The 25,799-nt window shown below is 44.8% G+C and overlaps 1 protein-coding gene across 1 annotated transcript in view; it reads right to left on the bottom strand.

The window, feature by feature from the left end:
• Positions 1–3,260: 3,260 nt before the first annotated feature.
• CTR9 (CTR9 homolog, Paf1/RNA polymerase II complex component) overlaps positions 3,261–25,799 on the bottom strand; it is a 1,518,941-nt gene continuing 1,496,402 nt past the window's right edge. Inside the window, exon 25 of the mRNA XM_044059132.1 lies at positions 3,261–4,105. Within this exon, the coding sequence (XP_043915067.1) occupies positions 3,796–4,105 (310 nt within the window). The 3' untranslated portion in view covers positions 3,261–3,795. The remainder of the gene's footprint in view (positions 4,106–25,799) is intronic.

Below are 25,799 nucleotides of genomic sequence, written 5' to 3'. Positions count from 1 at the left end.
TCTGTCTTGAAAGGGCTGTCTAGTGGGGAGCTGTGAGACAGTTGGCCTGGAAAAGGTTGGTCTTCTGGCCCTTCTGTGTCTGAAAGAGAAAGATCCAGCAGATGAGGGGTTTCTTCTGACAAATGTAGTTTTTGCAGGGTAATTTCTGTAATATTTAGGAATAAAAGACACAAGAAGATGCTTGATGTCTTGCAATTCCTTGCTCTTTTCTTGTAGATTTTTAAAAAGGTCTGCTGACTGCTTACCAAACAATAATTTAGGGTCTAGAGGGGCATCTAAGATTTTAGACTTAAAGTCCTCCAGTAAGCATTGTAGACATAGCCAGGAATATCTTTGAAGTACAGAGGCTGCAGACCGTGCAGAGGCCTCTGCAGCATCATAACTACATCTAATGGAATGTCTGGCTACTTGGGCAGCCAGAGACAGTTTAGATGCTATGTCAGATTTGGTGGGGCAGTCTGGAGTAGCAACCAGCAGAGAAGAGGCTTGAGAGACAAGGTCCAGAGCATATTTGGTCATATGGGTTTGATAGCTGATGGCTCTGAAAGCCAATGTGGAAGAGGTGTAAACCTTCTTTCCAGCTCTATCCATAGTTTTACTGTCCTTATCTGTAGGTAGGAGAGAGGCAGACGGAATCAGTCTGGATTGTTTATCAGGTGATACTGCAATCACAAAAGGGTCTACCAGGAGTGGTTTGACTAGAAATTTCTGGTCATCAGGCACTTTGTAGAAGCGATCTGGCCTCTTAGGGGCAGGGGGCTGAGAGTCTGGGGTCTTAGATGTTGAGGAAAAGGCATCTAAATAAGCAGGGATGACAAGGAATGGCAGAAGGGTTGGGAGATGCCACTTGTAGCAATTCAAAATACCTTTTAGAGTATCAATACATTTGTGAGGTGTCCCATTTGTAGTATTCTTTCATTTTGGTTATGGTCTCACCAAAGGTGATATCCTCTGGAGGAGCATCTCCTTCAATGGATTCTTCATCTGGGAGTAATATTCTTGAGGAGAGGCTATTTGGGAGGCATATGACATGGATTCATCTGAAGATGAATAATAAGCCCCTTGCTCTTCCTTCCCTGCCTTGTGAAGTGGGCGGTGGAAGAGAGGCGACAGAGGCAGGCTAAGGGCTGAGGAGAGGAAGGCTAGATGGAGAAGAGGCTGTGCCATGAAGGTCTGCATCAAAGATGAGGTGAAGGACAGCCAATCAGGTAAGCCTTCAGTAGGTGTAGCCAGATGTTTGGTTTTCTGTTTCTTTTTTAATGGAGTAGTCTTAGGTGAAGGTCTGAAATCGGGTGCATGGTTAAGGGTAGTGGTGTCAGGAGGAGGGATCCGGGTCAGAGGCCCGGCTGTGTCTGGTTCCCCCACACCCTCGGCTGTAGCCGATGCCTGAGTAAGCTCCGTGAATGTGCTGTCATCAACTAAGTGGCATCCTCGAAGGACACCATCAAAGTAGACGTATCTGATGGATGTCCCTCAACTCCTAAATTGGCAGCTGGCGGGGTGTCCGAAAGTGGAGAGGCAGTGGAAGTGGGCCTAGGAATTTTGGCCTTCTTCAGAAGAGGTTCAGTCAGAGCTTCCAAAATGGGATCCATCCTTGGTGCTAATTTTCTAGATACAGATTGAGAGCAGCCAGACTGCTGCGTAGGGTCTTAGGAATGAAGGATTGGCAGATTGCGCAAGCAAAGTCGTGCTCTCAGCCTAAGCAAAAAAACACAGTGGTCGTGTGCATCTCTACTGGGTATCTGGCATTCGCATTTACCCTTTTTAGCTGACATCGGCTAAAGGTTACTACAGCAAACCAAGCTTTAGCAAGAAGTCAAGAAGAAAACCCCCCAACGGGGTACTTAACTTTTAGATGTCTTGTGGTGAAGGAGTGAAGCACACAATGTGACAGCTGTCCACGGCTGAAAAGTTCTGAGGTCTGTGCGTGCAGACGTCACATTTAAGGTTCCTGGTTTATAGCCTTACGTGTGACGTCCCACGCAACTACAGCAGCCAAGTTGAAGCTTTTGTATAGGGGCCGACATACGGGTTGCCTAAGAAGGGAAATCCCACACCATGAATACTGCAACACAGGAATAGGACATGCAAAAAACCCTAATGGGGCACTTATCTGATTGGGATCCGCAACTTGTCTGAAAAGGAATGACCGGAGAAGACGATCTGACTGGCGGTAGAAAGGTTCTGAGAACTGGTACATGCCGATGTCTGCTTTATACCAAGTGCCATTTTATGACCGAAATAGGATTTGTGTTTTGCGCCACGTCACATGTACCCTACAGTAGTGTTAGACTTTTGTGTATTGTGTGGATGTATGAGTCAGCTGGCGGTGGACTCCCTCATGCTATGAATACTGCAACATATGAATAGAAGGACATTGACAGTTCACAATGCAGTAAAAAGGAAATAAATCAGCTGAAGGCACCACTAAAGTAGCAGCTTGTAAAAGCTTAAGGCATGGTGATTGCACCAGACAAAAATAACTCAATAATTGTCTTCCATTGGCTCCTTGCATCTCCTGCACAAGCCTAAAGAAAATGCATTACAAAACCTAACCTGAGGCAGATCCGTGTTTTGCTGAAGACCCTCAAACATCTTAGGTGTCCCATTACTCCATTACTCTTGCTTTTTTCTTTTCTTTTTTTATACAGCATACATGTGAAAATAAATTCAAACTGGGACACTCAGAAAAATAAACGAGAAAGTAAAAATTGTGTCATTATCAGATTACTCAGTTTGTGCTCATTGTGAGTTAAGAAACACCAACAATAAAAATGAATGTCTTCACTCCTGAAACTGAATGAATAAATGAAGGTTTTCTAGTAAGAAACACTATTAATGAAACAGATACCTGGGAGAACACAGGACACTAGCTTTTACAGACAGCAGATGAACAGTGAAAGCCATTCTTTAGTTGCATTATGCACAAACAGGGCTTAAATTAGCACCCAATCCTCCTGAAAACTGTTACACAGTCTAAGAGTCTCTGTCATTTAACCCTTCTAAAATCATTGACTGTAAAACAATCCTACTAACTTCTAATTACAAATCCTCATATTAGGTTAAACAACAAAAATCACTGTCAGCAAAACAATCTCACTATCTTCTAATTATAAATCTGAAAATGAGATTAAACGACAACTGTGTACAGGAAGTTTCAACAACTCAAGGCATGCCTGCTGCCCAGATAAAGTGATGGGGAAAAAAGCAATGCAAATTATTGAGTAAGTGAGCAACATACTTACAAGTTTAACACAAAATGACTAATTAATAAAAATTTTATTTTACTGCGGCTACTTGACTTGTCTTACTTTACATCTGTCATCTCAGTCCTGTTTTATCTGCAAATGTTTAAGAGCCAAGCATGTGTTATTTTTCATTCTGTTTAACCTGTCATTTCCTGGAGTACCAATGACAATTTAGCAAAACTAAATAATCTGCATATATCTTTCCTCACTTTTGAAACCATCCACAAAAAATACATGTGCAGTGAAAATAAATACTGGAAGCATACGTAATATAAAATATTAATATGCGTATTAATATGCATCTTCTGTACAGAACCAAAGGGGAGAAAAAAAATTAGTTTTTTTTTTATTTGGAAACAAAGTGCTAAGAGTTTTTTTCTGCCATAATACTGGCTTGCTCTCACTTTGCACATACATAAACTTAAAAGCATCACGTTGTGATTTAAGGTTACCCTATAAAAATGGATGTTAAGTTCTTCAGTTCTGGTTTTGTTACTGAAGTTCACAGTAAAATGTTAAATTAAAAGGAATATTTTCCACTCCATTTCTACTCGCTGTTCTCAGAATCATGATCTGAAATCCGGTTGTTATACCTCTCTTGACCAGAGCCCTCGTTATCAGATCCTCTGTCCGACTCTGCATCTGAGCCACCAGATTTTCCCCTTGATCGTACAGATCCACTGTCTGATTGTTCTGAATCATACTGCCTTTTTTTACTCACGGGCCGATCACTGCCAGAATCATTGTCAGACTGTCCACCACTAGATCTCTGATCTTCTGATTCACTTTCTGATATTATACGTTTTTGATGTGTTTGCTCATTTTCCTCATCATCCGAGCCACTATTTCTAGCATTACTAAAAATAAACAAACAAAACAGTAAGTGCAATATGAAATACAGGAGCAAATTACTTAACAGTTTCAAAGAATTCAGAGACTGGTCTTTCATTTGGGCATCTGAACGTCACTTACACCTGCAAGACATTAGATAATGTGGCATGCTCAGTGGGATGTTGATCAAACTTCAATTATTCTCATCCTTTTAGGAAGATATATTCTGAACACAAAAATTGATATCACTGCAGTATATAAAAAGAGCAAACAACAAGCAGAACTTCAGGATACAGAGGAAGCAGTACCCAAGGGGAAAAACAAAAATACAAAGCAGATGAAATATTAGCTTACCTTCTCTCTTAATCTTAGGGGACTGCACCTTGCAGACACTTGGCTAACAAATTACATTTGCGTTACTAAAATCTGAATTATGTAGTACTGGGAATGCACAAACATATTTAACAATGTACTCTACATTAATTACAGGGTGCATCTGTGTAGTAATGTCAATTTATAAAACCCGACTGCACAGCCAGTGTCCTTTAGTGGTATCCTTGTCTAAAAATAAACTAAAAGCTTCATTTGTTTTCAAATGTCTTTTGTATGACACAGCTAGCACTGCCTGCTAGGGACTAAGTCAATGCCTTGCATGCAGAGTACAATGAAATTTGCTTTAGTACCAAACAATTCTCCTTAAAGCTGAACTAGTCTGAATTACTTCCTAGGAATAAGGATATGTTGCCTACATAAATTCATTACACATGATTGATTATAAAGAACTGAGGATTATGACAACAGACACAGGATGAAAAGACAGATCTGAGACCACTTAACTATGAAGGGAGGACTGGTTGATAGTGCTAGTGTATCCTTGTTTTCTTCCACAGGATACAACCTCCAGCAGCAGAACTAAGAGGATCAAGTAGGGGAATATAGTTTTCAATGACAAATTTCAAGTTCAGGGAATGTCCTCACGTGAAGGGCCACTATTACGGGCAGCTTAACAGCAGAACATGTAGATGCTAAAAGCTCCAAAGGCGTGCAAACTGAACTGTCTGGAAGATGCACTACGACAGAAGTACAGGCAAATACCTTGATGCAATTATTCACTAAAGGAATCAATGAAAGATGGGTCTACACGTATTTTACATCAACCATACCACTTTGGTCAGGTACAATTTCCAAGGTATTCTGGCTTCGTGCAAAACAGGACCACAGTTCAGGAGAGAACAAGGAGGGTGGGGTGTATGAAACTGACAAGAAACCATAGATATCCTCATCCAAAGACTTTTGAGAGAGTCAATCAAATATTACTCTTGTTGAGTCATAAGGGGGCAGGGTATTAAAGGTTTCTTCTAGCTCATCTTAACTATCTAAGAAAACCATGTCTGTTCTGGTTGGATAAAAAAGATTAGTATAAGATTTTCTTCCTCACTGCCTGCTTTTACTAGCATTCCTGTAATAAGAGAACTGAATGAGGAAATACACAATATGGCTGCACATTGTGCAACACCTTAATCTCAGCTCTCCCAGTGTGAAAACAGAAACTCGGAAGAGAAATCCAGTGAATTTGCCTTTTTGGGTAAATTTTAGTTACTGGCTAGTAAGTGTACTGTATGCTAGCAAAGAAGAAATTCAGAGAACCTAAAAGAAAATCAATCACAAAAAGTGAGGAGAAAACACTGGCTGGGAAGAATCCTGCAGCTGTTCATCAAAAAGCAGTTCAAGCTTCAACTCAAAAATGGAAGAAGCTTTAAACAGATATTCACATGAGCTGATAAAACTGCAAAAATCAGAGGTCAAAATGAAGAAAAGACTGGCTGCATACAACACTGCTAAAAAAGAGATGTTTAAAAAAATGGTAGAATTACAGAATACAGCAAAGTAGGGAAAACCCAAAATTTTCTACTGTACCACACAAACTGGAAGGAAGAGATTGAATTAATTTTATGAAAGCACAAATAAGCAACCAGACTGGCATTCCACAGCAGTAGTTAATTGAAAGGGCACATGGTGTGTTTGCTCCAAACCTGGCCATGAGAAAGCAGGCAAGACCTGTAATAGTAACAATGCAATCCTATCAGCAGAAAGAATTGATTCTGACAAAACTGCAGCAGAAAGACAAAGTTCTAAATACTGAAGACGGTAGAGTGTTTGTGGAAAATGATTACTCACTGTACACCACACAGGAGCGAGGTAAATTTATTCCAGCAATCAACAAATGGCAAGAAGCAGGTATGAGATTCAAGCTGGTGTATCCAAGCTTTCTTCAGAATATTTTTTCCTGGAGATCAAAGTCATTTTTTTTTATTCAGATCATGCTAAGGAAGAAATTACAAGTTTGTCGAACAAAAGTGAGCTATCAAACAGAAAGGGATTCTGCTTCTTATTCTTCTGATAATAAAGCTCATAGAAAGACCATGCCAGTATAATCTTTTCCAATGTTCCAAAGGAAAATACTTGAGAGAGAGAATAAAGCACAGGAGTTGAACAGAATAGCCAAGAGTACATTAGAAATGAATCTGAGACTAGATCTGGGAAAGGGAGATTAACAGGAAGAAAACATTGAAACTTAATGAATAACTATGGGACTGCAAAGCATCAATTAAACTTCTGAAATTTGGTGGAACAAAACCTGGAAATATTGGACTCTTTACTTTATTAAACTTATAGGGGATTCCAAAGCATATGCCAAACTTCATGTTTGGAAAAACATTAAGGAGAGGGGAGGACGAAAGAACAGCTTTTGTTCTTAACAGTACTTTTAGAAAATAAGACATATACTGCATGAGCTAAAATAAAACTTTTTCCTGTGTTTTTGTGTGCAATTGAGATACTAAAGTTAACAGCTGTCCTTTTTTCCTTCCTTCTTTCATCTTGTTCAGTTTACAGAAATATAGGGACTGCAATGTATAAATAGAAGAAATGCTGGGACATAACAGCATGACATAAGTAAAACTGATATGCTTCTAACTTTTGCATAGCGGGATGACTGGTTTAAGGCCCTTTTGCTTGATCTGGTAAGTGTTAAGGGGAAACAAGTAAAGTTTTTCTTTAGCAAAATGTTTGCAGTGCAACATGAGAAGGTTGTAGCTGAATCTGGCTCTCATTTGTCTGGGGAGACAAACTGATAAGGGCAATAAAAACAGAAAACTCTTCTTTCAGTGGCTAAAAGATAATGTTTTCTGAAAGCATTCAAGTTGTTTTCTACGTCTGGGAGAGGAATAAAGATAAGATACTAACACAGCACTTTGTGTAAGTAGAAGAACAGGCTGCATCATGCATCTTGGAATGAATAACCATTATTATAGGTCAATTCAAGCCTGTGAGTGTAGCTGTCAATCTGGCACAACTGTTTTGACTGGGAGGGTTAAAATTAATTATTTGAAGATGTACAACATTTTGTGTGCCTGTATTAACAGATTACAGAGGTGTTTTTGTTTGGGGGCTTTCATTAAAACAGGAAGTTTTATAAGATGTGACATAGGTTCAAACTGACAAGAAATAAGAAGTTATGTACTCACCATAACGTTCCATCTGAGTAGGTAAACTTCATCTGGCAGCAACCTATGGGTCTTGGGCAGTTTCCAACAGCTGATATCCGAGCTCCAAGCTCCTCTCCCTACCCATAATCCCCTGCCATCCCTACCTGACCTCAGATCGAGTTTGCCTAATGCAAGACCTGCACTAAATAGCCAGTCTATGGTCTGACCTCGATACAATCAGATGACAATAAGAGTAATATAAACATCCAACGGTCGGGGGAAGGAGGGGGGGCACGGTTGCTGCCAAATGAAGTTTACCTACTCAGATGGAACGTTATAGTGAGTATATAACTTCTTAATCTGAAGTAGTTAACTTCATTTGTGCATCAACCTATGGGAGAGTTTCCCTAGCTACCTAAATCTTGGGAGGTCCTCATGGAAGGATGTTCCGGAGCACTGCAGAGCCAAAGGATGCTCTCCCTCTGGAAACCAGGTCCAACTTATAATGATTTATAAAGGTATGAAATGAAGCCCAAGTGGCTGTCGAACAAATTTCATCCAATGAGACTCTAGAACGAAAGGCAGCAGAGGTAGAAATTGACATAGTAGAATGGACGTGAACTCCTTGGGGTGTGGGACGGCCAGAACTTTCATATGCTAGTAGAATACACTGTGAAATCCATCTGGACAGTGTGACTTTAGAAACTGATTTTCCAAAATTAGTTTTAGCAAAGGAAATAAACAGCTGGTCTGATTGCCTATGACCAGCTGTTCTGTGTAAGTAGAAACATAGTTGTCTATGAACATCCAACGAGTGCAATTTATATTCGCCTTTGTTTTGGTAATTGGGAAAGAAGACAGGTAAGTTAATAGTTTGATTGATGTTTGATTCGGAAGCAATTTTAGGAAGAAAGGAGGGATTGGTCCTGAGGGATACTCTGTCTTTGTGAAAAGTCAAATACGGTGGCTTGGCGGAAAGGGCTTGTAGTTCAAAAACCCTTCTGGCCAAAGTGATGGCGACGGGAAAGGCTGTTTTCCAGGATAATAATTTAAGATCCACTGAAGTTGCAGGCTCAAAGGGAGGAGCTGTCAAAGCCTGGAGCACGAGCGCTAAATCCCAAGGAGGGACTACGTCCTCCACAGAGGGTCTTAGTAGGAAGGTACCCTTCAAAAAGGCCTTACACAATATGGTTGAGATCAAAGGGCCTAGGTCACTCCCCACGTGATAATGTGAAATTGCTGCCAGCTGAACTCTGACCGTGGAAGAGCTGGCTCCTTGGTCAAAAAGTCCTGACAAAAAGTCTAACACCGCGGGCAATGGAGCCGTAAGGGGGTCTAAGTTTTGTTGCTCCGCCCAAACAGAAAAACGTTTCCATTTGCTATCATAAAGTCTTCTAGTAGACGGCTTGTGGGCCACCACTAAGATAGCTTTGACCGGAGAAGAGATACCGGGAGTCCTAGCTAGGAGTGGAACTGGAGCAACCAAGCCGTGAGCTTCAGATTGTCCAGATTTGGGATTGGAAGGTCTAACGGGTGCGAGATCAGATCCGGGATAGGATCCAGAATCCTGGAAGGATTCACTAGATGAGACCATAGATAAGGGAACCAAGCCTGACGAGGCTAGAATGGGGCAATGAGGATTATTCTGCTCCCCAGCTGACTGGCTTTCTGTAAGAACTTCAGCATTAGAGGAGGATAAGCATAAAGGAGACCGGGCGGCCAAGCATGTGCCAGAGCGTCTCGGGGGGATTCCCCGGGTGGGGGAATTAGAGCGAAGTAGTCGTTGCACTTTGTGTTTGAGGGAGAAACGAAAAGATTGCAACAAGGTTGACCCCATTTGGAGAATATTTGTTTCGCTACTTCGGGATTCAGAGACCACTCGTACGGCAAGAGAATCGTGCAACTCAGTCTGTCCGCTAGGATGCTGGACCGTCCTGGAATGTGCATCGCTATGAGAAAGTGGTTGGTGGAGATCGCCCATTCCCACACTCTCATGGCCTCTCGGCAAAGTGGATAGGACCTGGTTCCCCCTTTGTTGATATACCAGACTACCGACATGTTGCCCATCTGGACCGCAATAGTCCCCACGGGAAGAAGGCTCTGGAGTGCTTGCAACGCCAATAGCACCGCCCTCATCTCTAGGACACTGATATGCAGCGAGGTCTCCGTGTGGTCTCACGTGCCTTGGACTGTCCTGCCTAGACAATACCCCCCCCACCCAAGGCGAGAGGCGTCCGTGGTCACCGTGGTTAGGGGATGGGACATAGCAAAGGGCCGACCTTTGAGGAGGTCTGGGGACTGGAGCCACCACAGGAGGGCCTTCCTGCAAACCCTGCTGAGGCGAAGGGGATGGTTTAGAGGGTAATGCAGGAAGGACCATTGGACCTGGAGGGTCCCCTGCAGGACCCTCATGTTGAAACGCGCCATAGGCAGCAGGTTGATGGCAGCTGCCATCGACCCTAGGGCCCTCAGGACCAAAGCTGCTGAAGGAGATGGGGATTGAAGAATGGCCCGCACATGGAGTCTCAGGGTTCGAAGCCGGTCCGAAGTCAAGAAGGCTAGGAGCCGGCCTGTATCCAATCTGGCCCCGATGAAGTCTATGATTTGGGTCGGCAGTAGGGAAAGATTTCTCTACATTGACTGATGCCCAGCCGGGGAGCTAGACGGAGGAAAGAGTCCCTGGCCGCACAGAGTAGATGCCTTGTGGGGACGGTCAGAAGCCAGTCGTCCAGGTAGGGGAAGACCTGAATTCCCTGAAGTCTCAGGTGGGCCGCTATCACTGACAAAACCTTGGTAAACACCCTGGGGGCTGTGGTGAGACCAAAGGGGAGGACCCTGAATTGGTAATGACTGGCTCCTAGCCAGAAGCGAAGGAACCTCCTGGAGTGTCTGTCCATCAAGATGTGGTAGCACGCATCCTTGAGGTCTATTGAGCACATCCAGTCGTTCTCCTGCAAGAGGGGGAGAATGGATTGAAATGTGACCATCCGGAACTTTTCTTTGGTTACTGACAGGTTCAAGAGGGATAGATCAAGGATTGGCCTTAAGTCTCCCGTCCTTTTTGGCACCAAGAAGAACCTGGAGTAAAAGCCCGATCCGAACTGGTCTGGGGGGATGTGCTGAATGGCTCTTTTTTCTAGCAGCTGCTGGATTTCCGCAGCCGCGGCCTCCCTCTGATCTGGAGGGGGGGGCATCGGGGAGGAATCTGGGATTGCGAGGGGGATGAAGAAACGGGATTTGGTAACCTCTGGATATGATACGAAGCACTCAGCGATCTGTCGTGATGGACTCCCAAGCTGCCAGGTGCCTCGAAAAACGCCCCCCGACTGCCTCCAGAGTGGAGCAGTCGGGTAACCCCTCAGGGTTGCTGCGTGGGCCGATCAGAGAACGATTCTCTGGACCCAAAACTCCTCAGACCCCCTCTGCCCCTAGGGCGGCGCCCGCCCTGTCCTCCTCTGCCTCGGAAAGACTGGGTGTCCGGAGCGTCATGGGACTGTTGAGACTTCCGGAACCACATTTTCTTCTGTCCCTTTTGGTTCTTAGAGAAAGACCTCTGGGGAGCAGAGAAGCGGACTCCGACGGCAAACGTCTTCCCGTCTTTCTTGCTCTGGACTAACGTTTCACGTACGGTTTTGCCAAAGAGGGTAGAACCATCGAATGGGGCATTAGCGAACGACGCCTTAAAGGGTTCCGCGAAATCACAGAGGCGGAGCCACGCCTGTCGCCTCATGACGATGCCAGCTCCGCTAGCTCTAGCGGCTCCTTCCATAGCATGGGATAGTAGCCGCATAGAGGTATTAGAAATAGACCTAAGAGTGGCCATTCGGGCAGAGTACACCTGCTTGTCCTCCGCCGACATGGACTCCGGGGGCAACCCAGCGTACTCTTTAATAAGGTCTCGCTGGAACCATAAGAAATGTGCCATGTAGTTCAGTGACCTTACCGAGAAGGTAGCTGAACTGAAGACTCGCTTCCCAAGGCGGTCCATCGCCAGAGACTCCTTGCTAGGAGGATGGACCAAGGGACTTTCTTGGGCCAGTTCCCTCTTGGTGGCTGCCGCCACCAACATGACATCTACCGGGGATCCCTTACTCCAGTGCCCTCTGTCGGAAGGGGGGGGGGACTAAGTATCCTATCAGGTCTCTTTGGGACGGGCTCCACAGTGTCTCGCTCCTTCCATGCCCTGGTAGTGATTAGGTCTACCAGAGAGTCGGCTGGAGGGGACACCCAAGAGGTATACAGGCCTGCTTCAAACACATCCAGGAACACAGAATTTCCGAGGTAGGCTTTGGGGCGGACCACCCTCCCCTTATTCTGAGCATCTCCATGATGTCTCCAAAGGAGACGTCTTCGGGGGGTGATCTTAGGGAGCCTTCCCCTTCCTCCAAATCGGTGTCCTCGGTCAAGAATGCAGGGGAGTCCAAGTGCCTCCTTTTTCACTTGTGCTTGTGAGGGACCTCCTCGGGGGGGGGGGGGGGGGGGGCTGTCTGAGGAGGCCTCACCAGGCTCATCATGTCCCAACAAGGGAACTACCTGAGACGTTAGAGCAGGCTGTCCCTGGGGCCGGGTGATAGAAGTCAGAGCCAACTGAGAAGGAGTGCGGGGTGGAGCCGTAGCTGTGGCCGGGGGCCTGGAATCCCTCGACAGAGCCCTCTCCACCACGTCAAAAGCCGAAGGAGAGCGGGTCTCTCTGGGATCCGAGGGCAAACCCTCCCTCGGATCCGACGAGTGGATCGGGGCCAGCGCCGATGCTATCGGATCTGACGGGCCAGTATGCTCTGACCTGGACGGAGCCGAAGGCACACTGACACCCTCGGATCCGAAGCTCAGCTCTCGGCTCGGAGAGCTCGGATTCGCCGAAAAGGGACCAGACAGACTCAAGGGCGCTGTCTGCGCTGAAGTACCCGATACTATCGGCGCCGACACACCCCTGGCTCCAACACCACTCGGCTCCGAGGACTCCAAACCCAGGAAGCGGGTTGGAGAAGGAGCTATTGGGGTGAAAAAGGGAGTCGAGCTCCCCCCTGGAGGGGGGGGGGGCAGGAGCACTCCCATCTGCAGTTGGGCCTGGAGAAATCTTCTCATCATCCGGTCCAAATCTGCGTCTGTTAAGCTTTTGGTGGACCTGGACAAGGCTACCGAGGCGGGACGGGAGTGCCGCCTCAATGACCTCGAGGGAGACCGGGCCTCCTCCTCCAGTCCCAGTGAGAAGCAAGGTGACTGGAGCCAGGAAGGAGAAGGCTCAGAGGTCTTGGAGGGAGAAGCCCGCTTAGCTGGCGGGGCCGATGTAGAGGCCTCGGCCCGCCGCTTGTGGTGCTTCTCCCTGCGCTTCTCTTTTCTGGCTTCCCTATCCTCCTGGCCTGAGGTGGTAGGTTGAGTCCCGGCCAGGGGAAGGGAAGCAGTTGTGGGTACTGCTGCAGCTGCAGCAGGCACCACGGGGGGACCGGAGGTCGGGGCCGAGTCCGGGGGCAGAAGTCCCGCCAGAATCAACCACGACCTCCGGTCCTTAAGTGCCCTGGGGTTGTACGCCACACAAATAGTGCAACCAGAGGAGAGGTGTTCACCCCCCAAGGCACAAAACACACCGAGTGTGGCCATCCGCTGGGGATAGCTTATTGCCACACTCTGTACATTTAGCAAAGAATGTCTTTGGGGCCTCAGACATTATACTAAGAAAGACACGCACACACACTAGGCCCCAAGCACACACAGACACACGCCCTAATGCTCTCACGAGGGGGGGGGGATAAGCTAAATTTAAAATTTGTACTGAAGAAAACTACAAGGGGAAGCTAAACACACACACAACACTTTTTTTTTTTTTTTTTTTTGACAGGAAAGTAAAGAAAAAAGACAAAATTTCCTCACAAAGTCTTGATTAGAAAATCCCAACGCCTGGAACTCAAAGATCAAGCTGCTGGCTTCAACCGCGGCAAACTAGATCTGAGGTCAGGTAGGGATGGCAGGGGATTATGGGTAGGGGGAGGATCTTGGAGCTCGGATCTCAGCTGTTGGAAACTGCCGGCTCAGATCCGATATGGATCCGAAGACCCATAGGTTGATGCACAAATGAAGTTAACTACTTCAGATCAACTGTATAAAAGATTAACCTGCCAAACAATGTATGCATGTAACACAAAAGCTGAAACTAGACATTTAAAAAAAAAAAAAGCTGTTATGCATAACAGGCGGGAATAATGACTTCTCATCACAATAACACTTTCCATATTATCCTTAAATGTGAATGATCTCACAGGTATACAAAAAGAAAGATTAGTGAATTATAAAACAGAGTGCAAACAGTTATGCTACAGGAGACATGTTTGGAAAGAAAATATGAATTTGATGAAAGATTTCAGGTGGTTATTCAAAGGAATATCTGGTACAAATGATAAGGACAGCACAAAAAGTGATAGAGGAGGAAAAAAACAGAATGGTTGATTTGTAGTAGTAAGGGGCTACTGGCACGGGTGGAGAATTATGCCAGCATGTATTTATATTCCACCTAAAACTGCTACAATGGAACTTGGGAAAAATAATCAGCTTTCAGCATGGAATATTATTTTTAGGTGGGGGCTGGAATTTGATTTGCAACAATGAGAATGTATAGGGGGAGTGGTGTAGAAGGGAAATATAACAAAAGAGGGCAGATTTTTGAAAAAAATATATGAAAATATTTGGTATGGAACATATGAATTAAGTAGTAGGAGCTTGGAAAGAATTTACATATTATTCCCCAAGGTACAAAAACTGGGCTTGGCTAGACAAAATTATAGATTACTGAAACTGTGCATTTAACTGAAAGTTTTGATACATATCCAATAACTATTTCGATCACGAGCCAATAATAAACAATAATGCAGGGTAATGAAATACAAACGAGACAATGACGTTTCCCCATCTAGCTGTTAAACAGAGGAATTTAAAGAACGAGTAGTAGAAATTACTCAAGAATTATTAGGACAAATTTATTCAGAAAATATAGCTACAGATTGGGATAAAGTGAAAGTGGAGTTTAAAAATATGGTAGAAATAAAAGAGGGATAAGGTTAAGATATAACAAAAATTTAGAGGGACTGACAAAGGTTAATGCATTGCCTAACAGGGGTCAAGAAAAGGGACTACTACCTTGATAATATGCATAAGTTTAGAAAATCTGCTGTTAAGCAACTTTTGTGATAGCTACAGAGCACAAAAGCTTTTAACACAATGGGTCAAGCAACAAAGTAGAAAGGGTTATTGTCAAGTTTAGGGAGCCTATAACAAGGAAAATAACCTGAGATCCTGTAGAGGTATTAGCAAAACTTTGAAAACTATGAAAATCTATAAAGCAGAGAAATGTGGAAATCAAAGAATAGTACAAATGAAATGTTTATGGAAGAATTAAATATGCCAAGATTAGAGCCAGACAAGGCTCAATTACAAACAGGAAAGGAGGAGATATTTATAACTGATAATGTATAACCGATCTACAGGAAAGTCTCCAGGAATAGATGGTATTCCTGTGGACGTTTGGAAGCCAGTAGGGAAGAAAGTTGATGCAGAGAAAGCATTCGACAGAATAAGCTGGGATTTTATGAGTAGGATGATGCATTTACACATTCCTTGATAAAATTCTAAAGTTCATTAGCAGGATACATTATTATTATTATTGACATTTGTTAATTGGGTTAGTCCAACTGGGTTTGGGACCCATTTTCAGTGGAGACCCGAGGAGAAAAGCTCCACGAAATGCAGTAGTTTACAAAAGAGGTGAACCTATTCTATACATGAGGGATAAGAGATGAAAATTACAGTGTGGTGGATGTCCACTTTGATAAGTCCTGTTTGAGAAAAGGAACCAACAGAGGTGTCCTCTTCCCCCGTTATTTGTGTTACATTTAGTACCATCGCCAAAGAAAATAAGGGACTCAAATTCTCGGATATAATTGGTATGTTAATCAAGAAAAGTTAGCTTTACTTGCAGAGGATATTATTTTGTACCTGATAAACCAGAAAAGGACATTACAGAGTCATGGAACATTCTGAGATAAACTTTTTTTCAGGATACAAAATTAATGAAGCTAAAAGAAAGGTAATAACTGTAAACTATGTACCCACATAAGAATTGGTTCAGCAATACCCATATTTATGGGGACATGGTGAAGGAGTACGGATTAGAAAGGATTCTGTTACGGCTGTTAAGGATATGTGGGAATAGACTAAACAAAAGATAGTTTCAACTCTGTTTTATGGATATAAATAGCAAGATACAAGCAATGAAAATGTTTTAGTCCGTTAAGTTTTATACACAAGTCAGGCATATATTTAATCAACCACAGAAGAAGGTGTGGACAGCAGTTAATAAAGAGTTGAAGGCTTTTATCTGGGAGGGGAAGAGGGCAAAAACTGTGGGATAAGCTGATCCTTCCAAAAGGAGGTGGTGGTTTGGGATTACCTGATTTGAAGTGGCATTTCAGAGTTACACATTTAAGGCTCCTATACATAGCACAAGGAGAAATGTATAATTCAAAGAGTAAAGGGATGATGACGAAAAGTACAGTTTTGTACCTACCATAAATGTAGATGTCCGAACTGGATAGCATCTGCAGTCATAACAAATGGGTTGTCCTGTCGTCAGGCAGCCCTTCGGTCGGCCGGATTCCAAAGTCCGGTCCGCTTCGCTGATGTCGCTTCACCCGACGTCATCTCTGCTGGTCTTCGGGTATAAAGGCATCAGCCGACGCCATTTTCCTCAGTGTTTCTTGCCCCAGATGCCAATTGCCCTCTTGGAAAGCTAAATTTTGGATAAATGCCAATGTTTCCAAAATAGTAGAAGGCAAACACAAAAAATAAACATGTATGTACATATATACAAACAAATACACCATAAGAGACTCCCCCCCCAGCTAGCTATTAGGAGGGTAAGTACCCTAGGAGTACCGCAGAGGGGAAGGAGGGAGGGTAATCCTGACTGCAGATGCTATCCAGTTCGGACATCTACATTTATGGTAGGTACAAAACTGTACTATGTCCTTCATGGATGCATCTGCAGTCATAACAAATGGGTAGAATACCACAGCCAAACTAGGGAGGAGGAATAATAATTATGGTGTAGTCAGGATCCCTTGCAGTACAGCAGTGGCAAACCCTGCTCGGGATCTAGAATATAGAGGTAAATTATAATGCTTGGCAAATGTATGCATGGAGGTCCAAGTAGCCGCCTCAATAATGTCCTTGGTTGCCACTCCTCTTAAGAAAGCTGTGGTAGTGGCTGTAGCCCTTGTAGAATGAGGTCTTATGTTCTGTGGAATTGGTTTTCCATGGTAGGAGTAACAGAATCTTATGCAATTTCCTATCCATTTGGAGATTGTCTGTTTGGAAATTGCTTTTCCTTCCCTTCCTGTTGCATAGGCTACAAAGAGCTGGTCAGTTTTTCTGTTACCTTTGGTTCTGTCCAGGTAGTAGCGTAACTGTCTATGTACATCCAAGGTATGCATTATTCTTTCGCCTCTGTTTTGTGGATTGGGAAAGAAGGTAGGTAGGTGGATTGCCTGGTTTAAAGACACTCTGGATACCACCTTAGGCATAAATGTAGGATTAGTTCTCATGGATACCCTATCTTGATGGAAGATTAGGAAGGGTTGCACTGCCTTTAAGGCCTGTAGTTCCGAAACCCTCCTTGCTGAAGTAATAGCCAGCAGGAAAGCAGTTTTCCATGACAGGTGCTGTAGATCTGCTGTTGCTGCTGGTTCAAACGGAGGTAGTGTCAACTTTTCTAGTACAAAATTCAAGTCCCATGCTGGTAATGGTGGTTTCCTAGGAGGTTTTACATTCTTGATCCCTCTGAGAAACTGCCTGAGTAGAGGATGTGAAAAGACAGGAGGATCAAAGCTGTATTCTGCTGAAATAGCTGATGCATGTATCTTGATGGAAGAATAGGACAGGCCTGTATGTAGAAGCTCTGCCAAGTACTCCAGGATGTTAGCAATATCTATGTTCGACACATCTTTTCCTCTTTCAGTACTCCAAATGACGAACCTTTTCCATTTTCCTGCATAGTTCCTTCTTGTTGAAGGTCTGCGGGCTTCAAGGATAATGTCTTTAACCCTTTGTGAAAGGTCTGGGTTAGTTACTGCTATGTGATGTTCCAGGCAGTCAGTTGCAAGGTTTTTAGGTTTGGATGTATGATGTTGTAGTTGTTCTGAGTTAACATCAGAGGCATCAGGGGTACTGACCACATTTTCTCCCGAGACATGCTCCTCAGCAATGGGTACCAGTGTTGTCTTGGCCAGTTCGAGCTATCAGGATTATCCTTGGACGTTCCTCTTTGATTTTCAGTAGTACCTTGTGCATCAAGGGAAGAGGTGGGAATGCATATGCTGTCAGGCCTTTCCAGCTGAAGGATAGAGAGTCCACCTTCCATGCAAGTGGGTGGAATGTCCTTGTGCAGAATTTTTTGAGCTGGTGATTTTGTGGGGAAGCGAATAGATCTATCTGTGGCATTCCCCATTTCTTTGTGATGGCCTTGAAGATGTCCGGGTGTAGCATCCATTCGTGAGCATCCGAGGTTGTCCTGCTTAAAATGTCTGCTAGGGTGTTCTCTTTTCCCGGTACAAATATTGCCTGTAACTGGATGTTGTAGCTGAGAGCCAGATTCCAAAGGTCCAAAGTCATTCTGCATAGGGGTAAGAATGAGTGCCTCCCTGTTTGTTGATGTACCACATGACTGTGGTGTTGTCTGTCCTTATCATCAAATGGCCTTCTTTGAGGAATGGTCTGAATTTTAGGATTGCCAGTTTTACTGCCAGCATTTCTTTTTGGTTTATGTGCAGGTGCAGCTGGTCCTGAGTCCACAGTCCTTGTACGCATTTGTCCAGCATGTGTGCCCCCCATCCTAGGTCTGAGGCATCCGTAGTGATGGTTTGGTTTGCTCGAAAGTTGTGGAAGGGTAAGCCTGGGTTTGACTGGCATGCCCGAGCCCACCAGAGGAACTCCTGTTTTAAGCATGGGATTAGTGGTATTTCTGTTTCTAAGTTGTGCCTGTGTTGAGACCATAAATTCTTTAGGTACCACTGTAACTTTCTCATATGCAGTCTGGCATGTGGGACCAAGATTATGCATGATGCCATGAAGCCCAAGGCCTGCAGAACTTTTCTTGCTGTTAGTTTGTTCTGCTTTGTTAATGCTAAGAAGTAAAGAGGGAGTTCTTTTGTTTTTCTGCAGTTAGGAATGCCATCTGTTTTACTGTGTCCAATTCAGCCCAAGAATGTTCTTGTCTGGGATGGGATCAGCCTTGACTTTTGAAAATTGACTGTGTATCCCAGGGCTTGTAGCAAGTAAATGACCCTTTGTAAATCTGTTGTCAGCTTGCTTTTGTTGTCCGCTTGTAACAGGCAGTCGTCCAGGTATGGATAAATTTGAATTCCCTGTACTCTGCAGTGAGCGATTACTGATGCCAGGCATTTTGTGAATACTCTGGGCAGTAGATAAGCCAAAGGGCAATGCTGAGAATTGATAATGCTCTGATCCTGCAAGAAATCTGAGGTATCTTCTGCAATTTGGTCGAATGGGGACGTGCAGGTATGCCTCCTTGAGATCTAGAGTTACCAGCCAACACTCCTTGCCCAGCATGGGAAGAAGTTGCTGTAGGGTCAGCATTTTGAATTTTGGGACAATGATGTATGTGTTTAAGATGGACAGGTCGAGAATAGGTCTCCAGTTTTTTCTTTTCTTGGTACTAGGAATAGTCTGGAGTAGAATCCTTTGCCCTGTTCTGTTATTGGCACCCTTTCCACAGCTCTCATCTTTATTAATTCCGCTATCTGGTGCAGGGCTTCTATTTTTTGATTTGGGGGCAGGTTTGGCATTCCTCTTTTACTGGTAAAGTGTGGAAGTGGAACCGTAGCCTTGGTCTATGGTTTGCAAAATCCACTTGTCTTTTGTAATATAGTGCCAATTTTTCGAGAATAAGGCTAACTTTCTGCCTAATGGTGCTGCTATTTGCTCCCTGGTAGGCGGAGATGGAGCCAAGTCACTGAGATTGTCCTGTTGTAGTGGCAGTGGTTGTGTCTGTGCCTCGGTTATTGCCTTGCCACTGTCGTCCTCTGTAGGCACCTCCTCTGGATTGATTTCTGCCCCTAGAGCGTCTGTTCCTGCCCCTTTGGGATCTTGTGGAGTCAGGAAAGGACCAATTTTTGGCAGGCCAGTTCCTGCTAAACCTTGGGGGGCTGAACCTGTAGGAAGTCTTTAACTGTTTGTACAGATTTTGCCTTCTCTTCCATTTTCTTCATTACCTGCTGGGCAGGTTCTCCAAATAGACTGGCCTTATCTATAGGAGCATCCAATAGCTTAGCTTTAACATGATCCGGCAAGACCTGTTCTTTCAACCATGCATGCCTTCTTATCACTGTGCCAGTCATGGCTGATCTAAATGAAGCCTCCAGTGCATCATAGCCACATTTTAAAGAATGGTTACTAACCTGTTGGATGTTATTCACCATTTCTAATACATATTTCTTATCTAAAGATTCATCAGAGGACAGCTTTTTAATTAACTGATCAAGCATAAACTCTTGGTATTGGATCATGTGAAACTGACAGTTTAAAGCTCTAGCTGAGAGAGTAGCAGAGGTGTAGACTTTTTCCCCATCTCTAAGGACCTGGATTCCCTTTCAGAGGGAATAGGGTTTTTGCTGTGGTCGAGGCTACTGCCTTAGGCCCCTGGGATATAGTTTCGGGTCTGCAAGTGGGGCCTTGTATAGGTGGTGATGAGTGTCTGGCACCCTGTAAAATCTATCTGGTTTGGCAGGGGCTGGAGGTAAAGAATCAGGTGCAGTGCAGACATCATTAAATGCATCGTCCACAACAGGTAGGACAGGAGGTATAGCTAAGGGCCTATGTTGTGGTAAGTGCAGAAAAGTCCTAAGCCTTTTTCATGAATCTGAGAAATCTTGTCCCTGCCATTGGAATTGTTCTCTCATGGCATGTAAGGTTTCCCCAAAGGAGAATTCCTCTGGTGGAGAGGCAGCTGGAATGGATTCTTCAGCATCTGAATCTTCATAATTGGAAAAAGGAGCCTCTGGCTGGTCTGTAATGTCTGAGTCATCCGCAGAATCATCAGAGGACACAGGCTCGGGGGGGCTCTGCTCTAGGTCTCTTTTCTGGGGGCTGAGAGGCCCCGTCTGGGTGAGATTGGGATCCCCTAATTAAGGATATTAAATCTTCTGCCAGAGTAAGCATTTGTGAACCAGAAGTGGGCCTGAGTGAGGGTGGTTTAACAGGCACTGATTTAGCTGATTTGGCTGCTTTAGCCCTGGCAAAGGCCTTAATAGACATGGCTGCAGGAGGCCTAGCAGCACCACGTGCTGGGGTAGAGATATCCAAGGGGATGGTGTCTGATAGATCAGTAGGAACCACAGTTGTAGGCAAAATTTCTGAGGCTGATTCAGGTAAGGTAGCAGGAGCCTCAGTAGTAGTCATGGATTCGGCTGAAGATTGACCAGTTTTCTCGGTTTCGGACGAAACCGAGACACTCGCGGCTTGCTTAACCATGGTTTCAGCCGAAACCGCAGACCGCGAGTGTCGGTCTTTTTCTTTGCGTTTTTTAACAATCTGGGTAGTCGGAGGATCCGACGGCATAATGTACGCAAAATCTGAGCCGAAAAACTGTTCAGCAAACTCCGACCGACGCCTAAGCGTTCGTCGGTTGAAGGAAGCACAGGCCGAGCAGGCTGCTACGTTGTGGTCTGGGCCTAAGCAAGGCAAACAGTAAGAGTGGAAATCTTTATGAGGTATTTGTTTCCCACAAGTTAAACAGTTATTGACTTTTTCTGACATCGGCTGAGGCAAGAAAGAGTCCCCAACGGGGTACTTAGCTTTTTAGAAGTCTTCGAAGTAGTATTCGGTAGTAGTAATCTCTGGATCTGACCGAACGGCACTTGCGAACAGCTTCTGCTTTGGGCGCCACGCGGCAAGAAAGACTGAGGAAAATGGCGTCGGCTGATGCCTTTATACCCGAAGACCAGCAGAGATGACGTCGGGTGAAGCGCGACATCAGCCGAAGCCGGACCCGGACTTTGGAATCCGGCCGACCGAAGGGCTGCCTGACGACAGGACAACCCATTTGTTATGACTGCAGATGCATCCATGAAGGACATCAGGGGGAGAAGCTCAAGAAATAAGGACAGAATGGGATTTTGGATGACAATCCCTAGGAGAATAACAATAACCATGCAGAATATTATATACATAAAGTAGGACAAAGTATTCTAAGAAAGTACAGTTTTGTACCTACCATAAATGTAGATGTTCGAGTGCTCATACAGCTGCAGTCATAACAGATGGGTTATCCTGCCGTCAGGCGGGTCCTCGGTCGGCCGAATTCCAAAGTCTAGGTCCGGCGTCGGTTGTCGTCGCTTCTTCACTGACGTCAGTGCAGCAGGGGTATAAAAGAGGCAGCCGACGCCATTTTCTTCAGTTTTTCTAGCCCCAGATGTCAGGTGCCCCCAGAAGGAAGGCAAACATAATGTTATGCAAAGATGCAAGGTTGATAAATCAAAAACAGTAGTTGCAAGCAAATACACCATAAAAGAATACCCCCAAAAGGTTATATGAAAAGTGTTTGTCATAAGGCCTGTCCTAAGAGGGGATGGACGGAGGGAAACCTTGACTGCAGCTGTATGAGCACTCGAACATCTACATTTATGGTAGGTACAAAACTGTACTATGTTCATCGTGCATACAGCTGCAGTCATAACAGATGGGTAGAATCCCAAAGCTAAGTAAGGGTGGTAGGCACTAAGTGGAACTAGGAGGGGCTAGGATGCCCTGCAGGACTGCTGTGGCAAAGCCCGCTCTAGATTTTGAGTATAGTGGGAGGTGATAGTGCTTGGAGAAAGTGTGCACTGAACTCCAGGTGGCTGCTTTCAAAATGTCCTTGGTAGGGACCCCCCCCTGAGGAAGGCTGCAGAGGTAGCTGTGGCTCTGGTGGAGTGGGGTCTGATGCATGCAGGCACAGTTTTTCCATGAAATGAGTAACAAAAGCGTATGCAGTGGGCTATCCATTTTGACATTGTCTGTTTGGAAATAGCCTTTCCCTGAGCACCTACAGCATAGGACACAAAGAGTTGCTCAGATTTCCTGAATGGCTTTGTTCTGTCCAAGTAGTAACGAAGTTGTCTGTGAATGTCCAAGGAATGTAGTAGTCTTTCCCCTTTGTTTTGTGGATTAGGATAAAAGGTCGGTAAGTGGATAGTCTGATTCAAAGCTACACTGGATACTACCTTTGGCATAAAGGTAGGATTGGTTCGTAAGGAAACTCTGTCCTGATGGAAAATGATGAATGGTTGCACAGCCATGAGGGCCTGTAGCTCCGAAACCCTGCGTGCTGAGGTGATAGCCAGAAGAAAGGCTGTTTTCCATGACAAGTACTGTAACTCTGTTGAAGAAGCTGGCTCGAAGGGAGGAAGGGTCAGCTTTTCCAATACGTAGTTGAGGTCCCAAGCAGGGACTGGTGGTTTCCTTGGGGGTTTTAAATTCTTTGCCCCTCTGAGGAACTGCCTTAAGACAGGGTGAGAGAATAATGGAGGATCTGTGTTGCATTGTGCAGAAATGGCTGAAGCGTGGATCTTGATGGAGGAGAAGGAAAGTCCATTGTTTAACATCTCAGCTAGGTACTGTAAAATTGGAGGTATATTTATTACCCGAGGATTCTGTCCCTTTTCTTGAGTCCAGGCACAAAATTGTTTCCATTTGGCGGAGTAAGCCTTTCTAGCAGAAGGTCTTCTGGCCTCCAAGATGACATCCTGCACCTCCTTGGAGAGGAGAAACTGCTGGGAAATCAAGGAATTCTCCATGCAGCTAGATTTAGAGTTTTGAGATGGCTGTGAAGGGTTTTGTAGTTGTGCTGGGACAACAGAAGAGGGACTAGAGGTAGGATCCATGGTGGGGAATGTGTCAGGCTCCTCAGGAGCAGATACCAGTGTTGTCTTGGCCAGTCTGGAGCGATGAGAATCATTTTTGGCCTCTCTGCTCTGGCTTTTAATTGAACTTTGGGCAGCAGAGAAAGAGGCGGGAAGGCATAGACTGTCAATGTTGCCCAATTGAAGGAAAGTGCGTCCACTTTCCAGGCCTGTGGATGATAGGTCCTTGAGCAAAATATTTTCAACTGGCAATTTCTGTGGGTAGCAAAGACATCTATGTCTGGCTGTCCCCATGCCTGAGTTATCTTTGTGAAAAGTTGAGGATGCAACTTCCATTCGTGTGGATCTGTCATATTTCTGCTTAGGTTGTCTGCCAGTGTGTTTTCCTTCCCTGGCAGGAATTGTACCTGCAGTTGAATTTGCAATTCCAGTGCTGTGTTCCATAGGGTCATGGCTTGCCTGCACAGGGGGTATGAATGAGTTCCCCCCTGTTTGTTTATGTACCACATCACTGTGGTGTTGTCTGTCCTTATCAATAGCTGGCCTGGATGCAGTAGGTCTTTGAAGGTCATAATAGCCTTTTGCACGGCTAGCATTTCCTTTTGGTTGATGTGAAGGTGCTTTTCTTTTTGGGTCCATTTTCCCTGAATGCACTGATCTGTCATGTGCGCTCCCCAGGTGTAGTCTGAGGCGTCTATTGTGATGATTTGAGTTGCTTGAGGTACAGAGAAAGGAAGACCTGTGTTTCTTTGGCAAGCTTGAGTCCACCACAAAAATTCTTTTTGAAGGCATGGAATGTGTGGGATTAATTGTTTCCAAGCTGTGGCTGTGTTGAGACCATAAGTTTTTCAGGTACCATTGAAGTTTCCTCATATGCAGCTTTGCACATGGGATTAGTAGGATGCAAGATGCCATGAATCCCAGAGCCTGCAGGATTTTCCTTGCAGTTAGCCTGGTGTAAGTTGCCATTTTTCTGAAGTATTGAGACAGTTCCCTTGCTTGTCTGGCGTGAGGTAGGCCATCTGGGTGGTTGTATCCAAGCTGGCACCCAGGAAAATTATTTGTTGAGAGGGTATTAGTTTTGATTTCTTTTTGTTGACTGTGTATCCCAGGAAGTTCGACAGTTTTATTACAAACGCCAGGTGCTGCAGTAGTATGTCCTTGCTGTCCGCTTGGATCAGGCAGTCGTCCAGATATGGGTAGATTTGTATCCCTTGTAGTCTGCAGAAGGCGATTACTGATGCCAGGCATTTCGTAAACACTCTGGGCGCAGTAGATAAGCCAAAGGGCAATGCAGAGAATTGGTAATGGGTTGAACCTGCAAGAAATCTGAGGTATCTTCTGCAATCTTGTCTGATAGGGACATGCAGGTATGCCTCCTTGAGGTCCAATGTTACCAGCCAAGGCTCCTTGCCCAGCATGGGAAGAAGCTGCTGTAATGTGAGCATCTTGAATTTTGGCACCTGTAGATATGTGTTTAGGATGGATAGGTCTAAGATAGGTCTCCAATCTTTGTCTTTCCTCGGTACCAGGAATAGTCTGGAATAAAACCCTTGACCTTGTTCTTTTGCAGGTACCTCTTGAATTGCTTTCATGTCCATGAGAGCTGAAATAAGAAGTTATGTACCTACCATAACGTTCCATGTTAGTTGTCTTCTCTCGCCTTCTTTCTTGCTTGATGGGTTCGGAGCCGATCCCTCGGCTCCGACTCGGCACTTGCTAAGCTCGAGAGTCACTTTTACCAGCTCGAGGCAGCCCCATATCCCATGATGCAAGGCGGTAAGTACCCAGATCTCGTTTGATGACAAAGGGCAATAGCACCAAGCATAACAAACACTTCCCAAAGGAAGAAAGAAAACTTACAGGATGGAAGAAGGACCAGGTCTGAATGGTCTTCAGCATAATAATTTCTTATAACAAGGTCTGTCCAGGCCTGGGGAAGGAGGAGGTCGAAGAAAGAAGGCGAGAGAAGACAACTAACATGGAACGTTATGGTAGGTACATAACTTCTTAATGTTAAGTTGTCAATCTCGCCTTCATTCTTGCTTGATGGGACCAAGGTCCTAGCACCTCTATCCTGGGTGGCTCAATGGAACAGACTCTTGAGGACTGTAGAGCCAAAACTGGCTCTGTCCCTGGAGGCCAAGTCCAATTTGTAATGGGAAACAAAAGTGTGAGGAGTGGCCCAAGTGGCCGCTGCACAAATAGTGTCTAAAGGAAGTCTAGCTTGAAAGGCTGTAGAAGTAGCTAAGCTCCTAGTTGAATGTGCTTTAGGTTTTGAGCACAGCTGTTTTCCCTGAGCAGATAAATTTCAGAGATGACCGAAGAAA

Source organism: Protopterus annectens, chromosome 17.part0, assembly GCF_019279795.1.
Source record: "Protopterus annectens isolate FY-2018-M chromosome 17.part0, PAN1.0, whole genome shotgun sequence".
Taxonomy (NCBI): domain Eukaryota; kingdom Metazoa; phylum Chordata; order Ceratodontiformes; family Protopteridae; genus Protopterus; species Protopterus annectens.
This window is presented reverse-complemented; position numbering and strand designations above follow the sequence as displayed.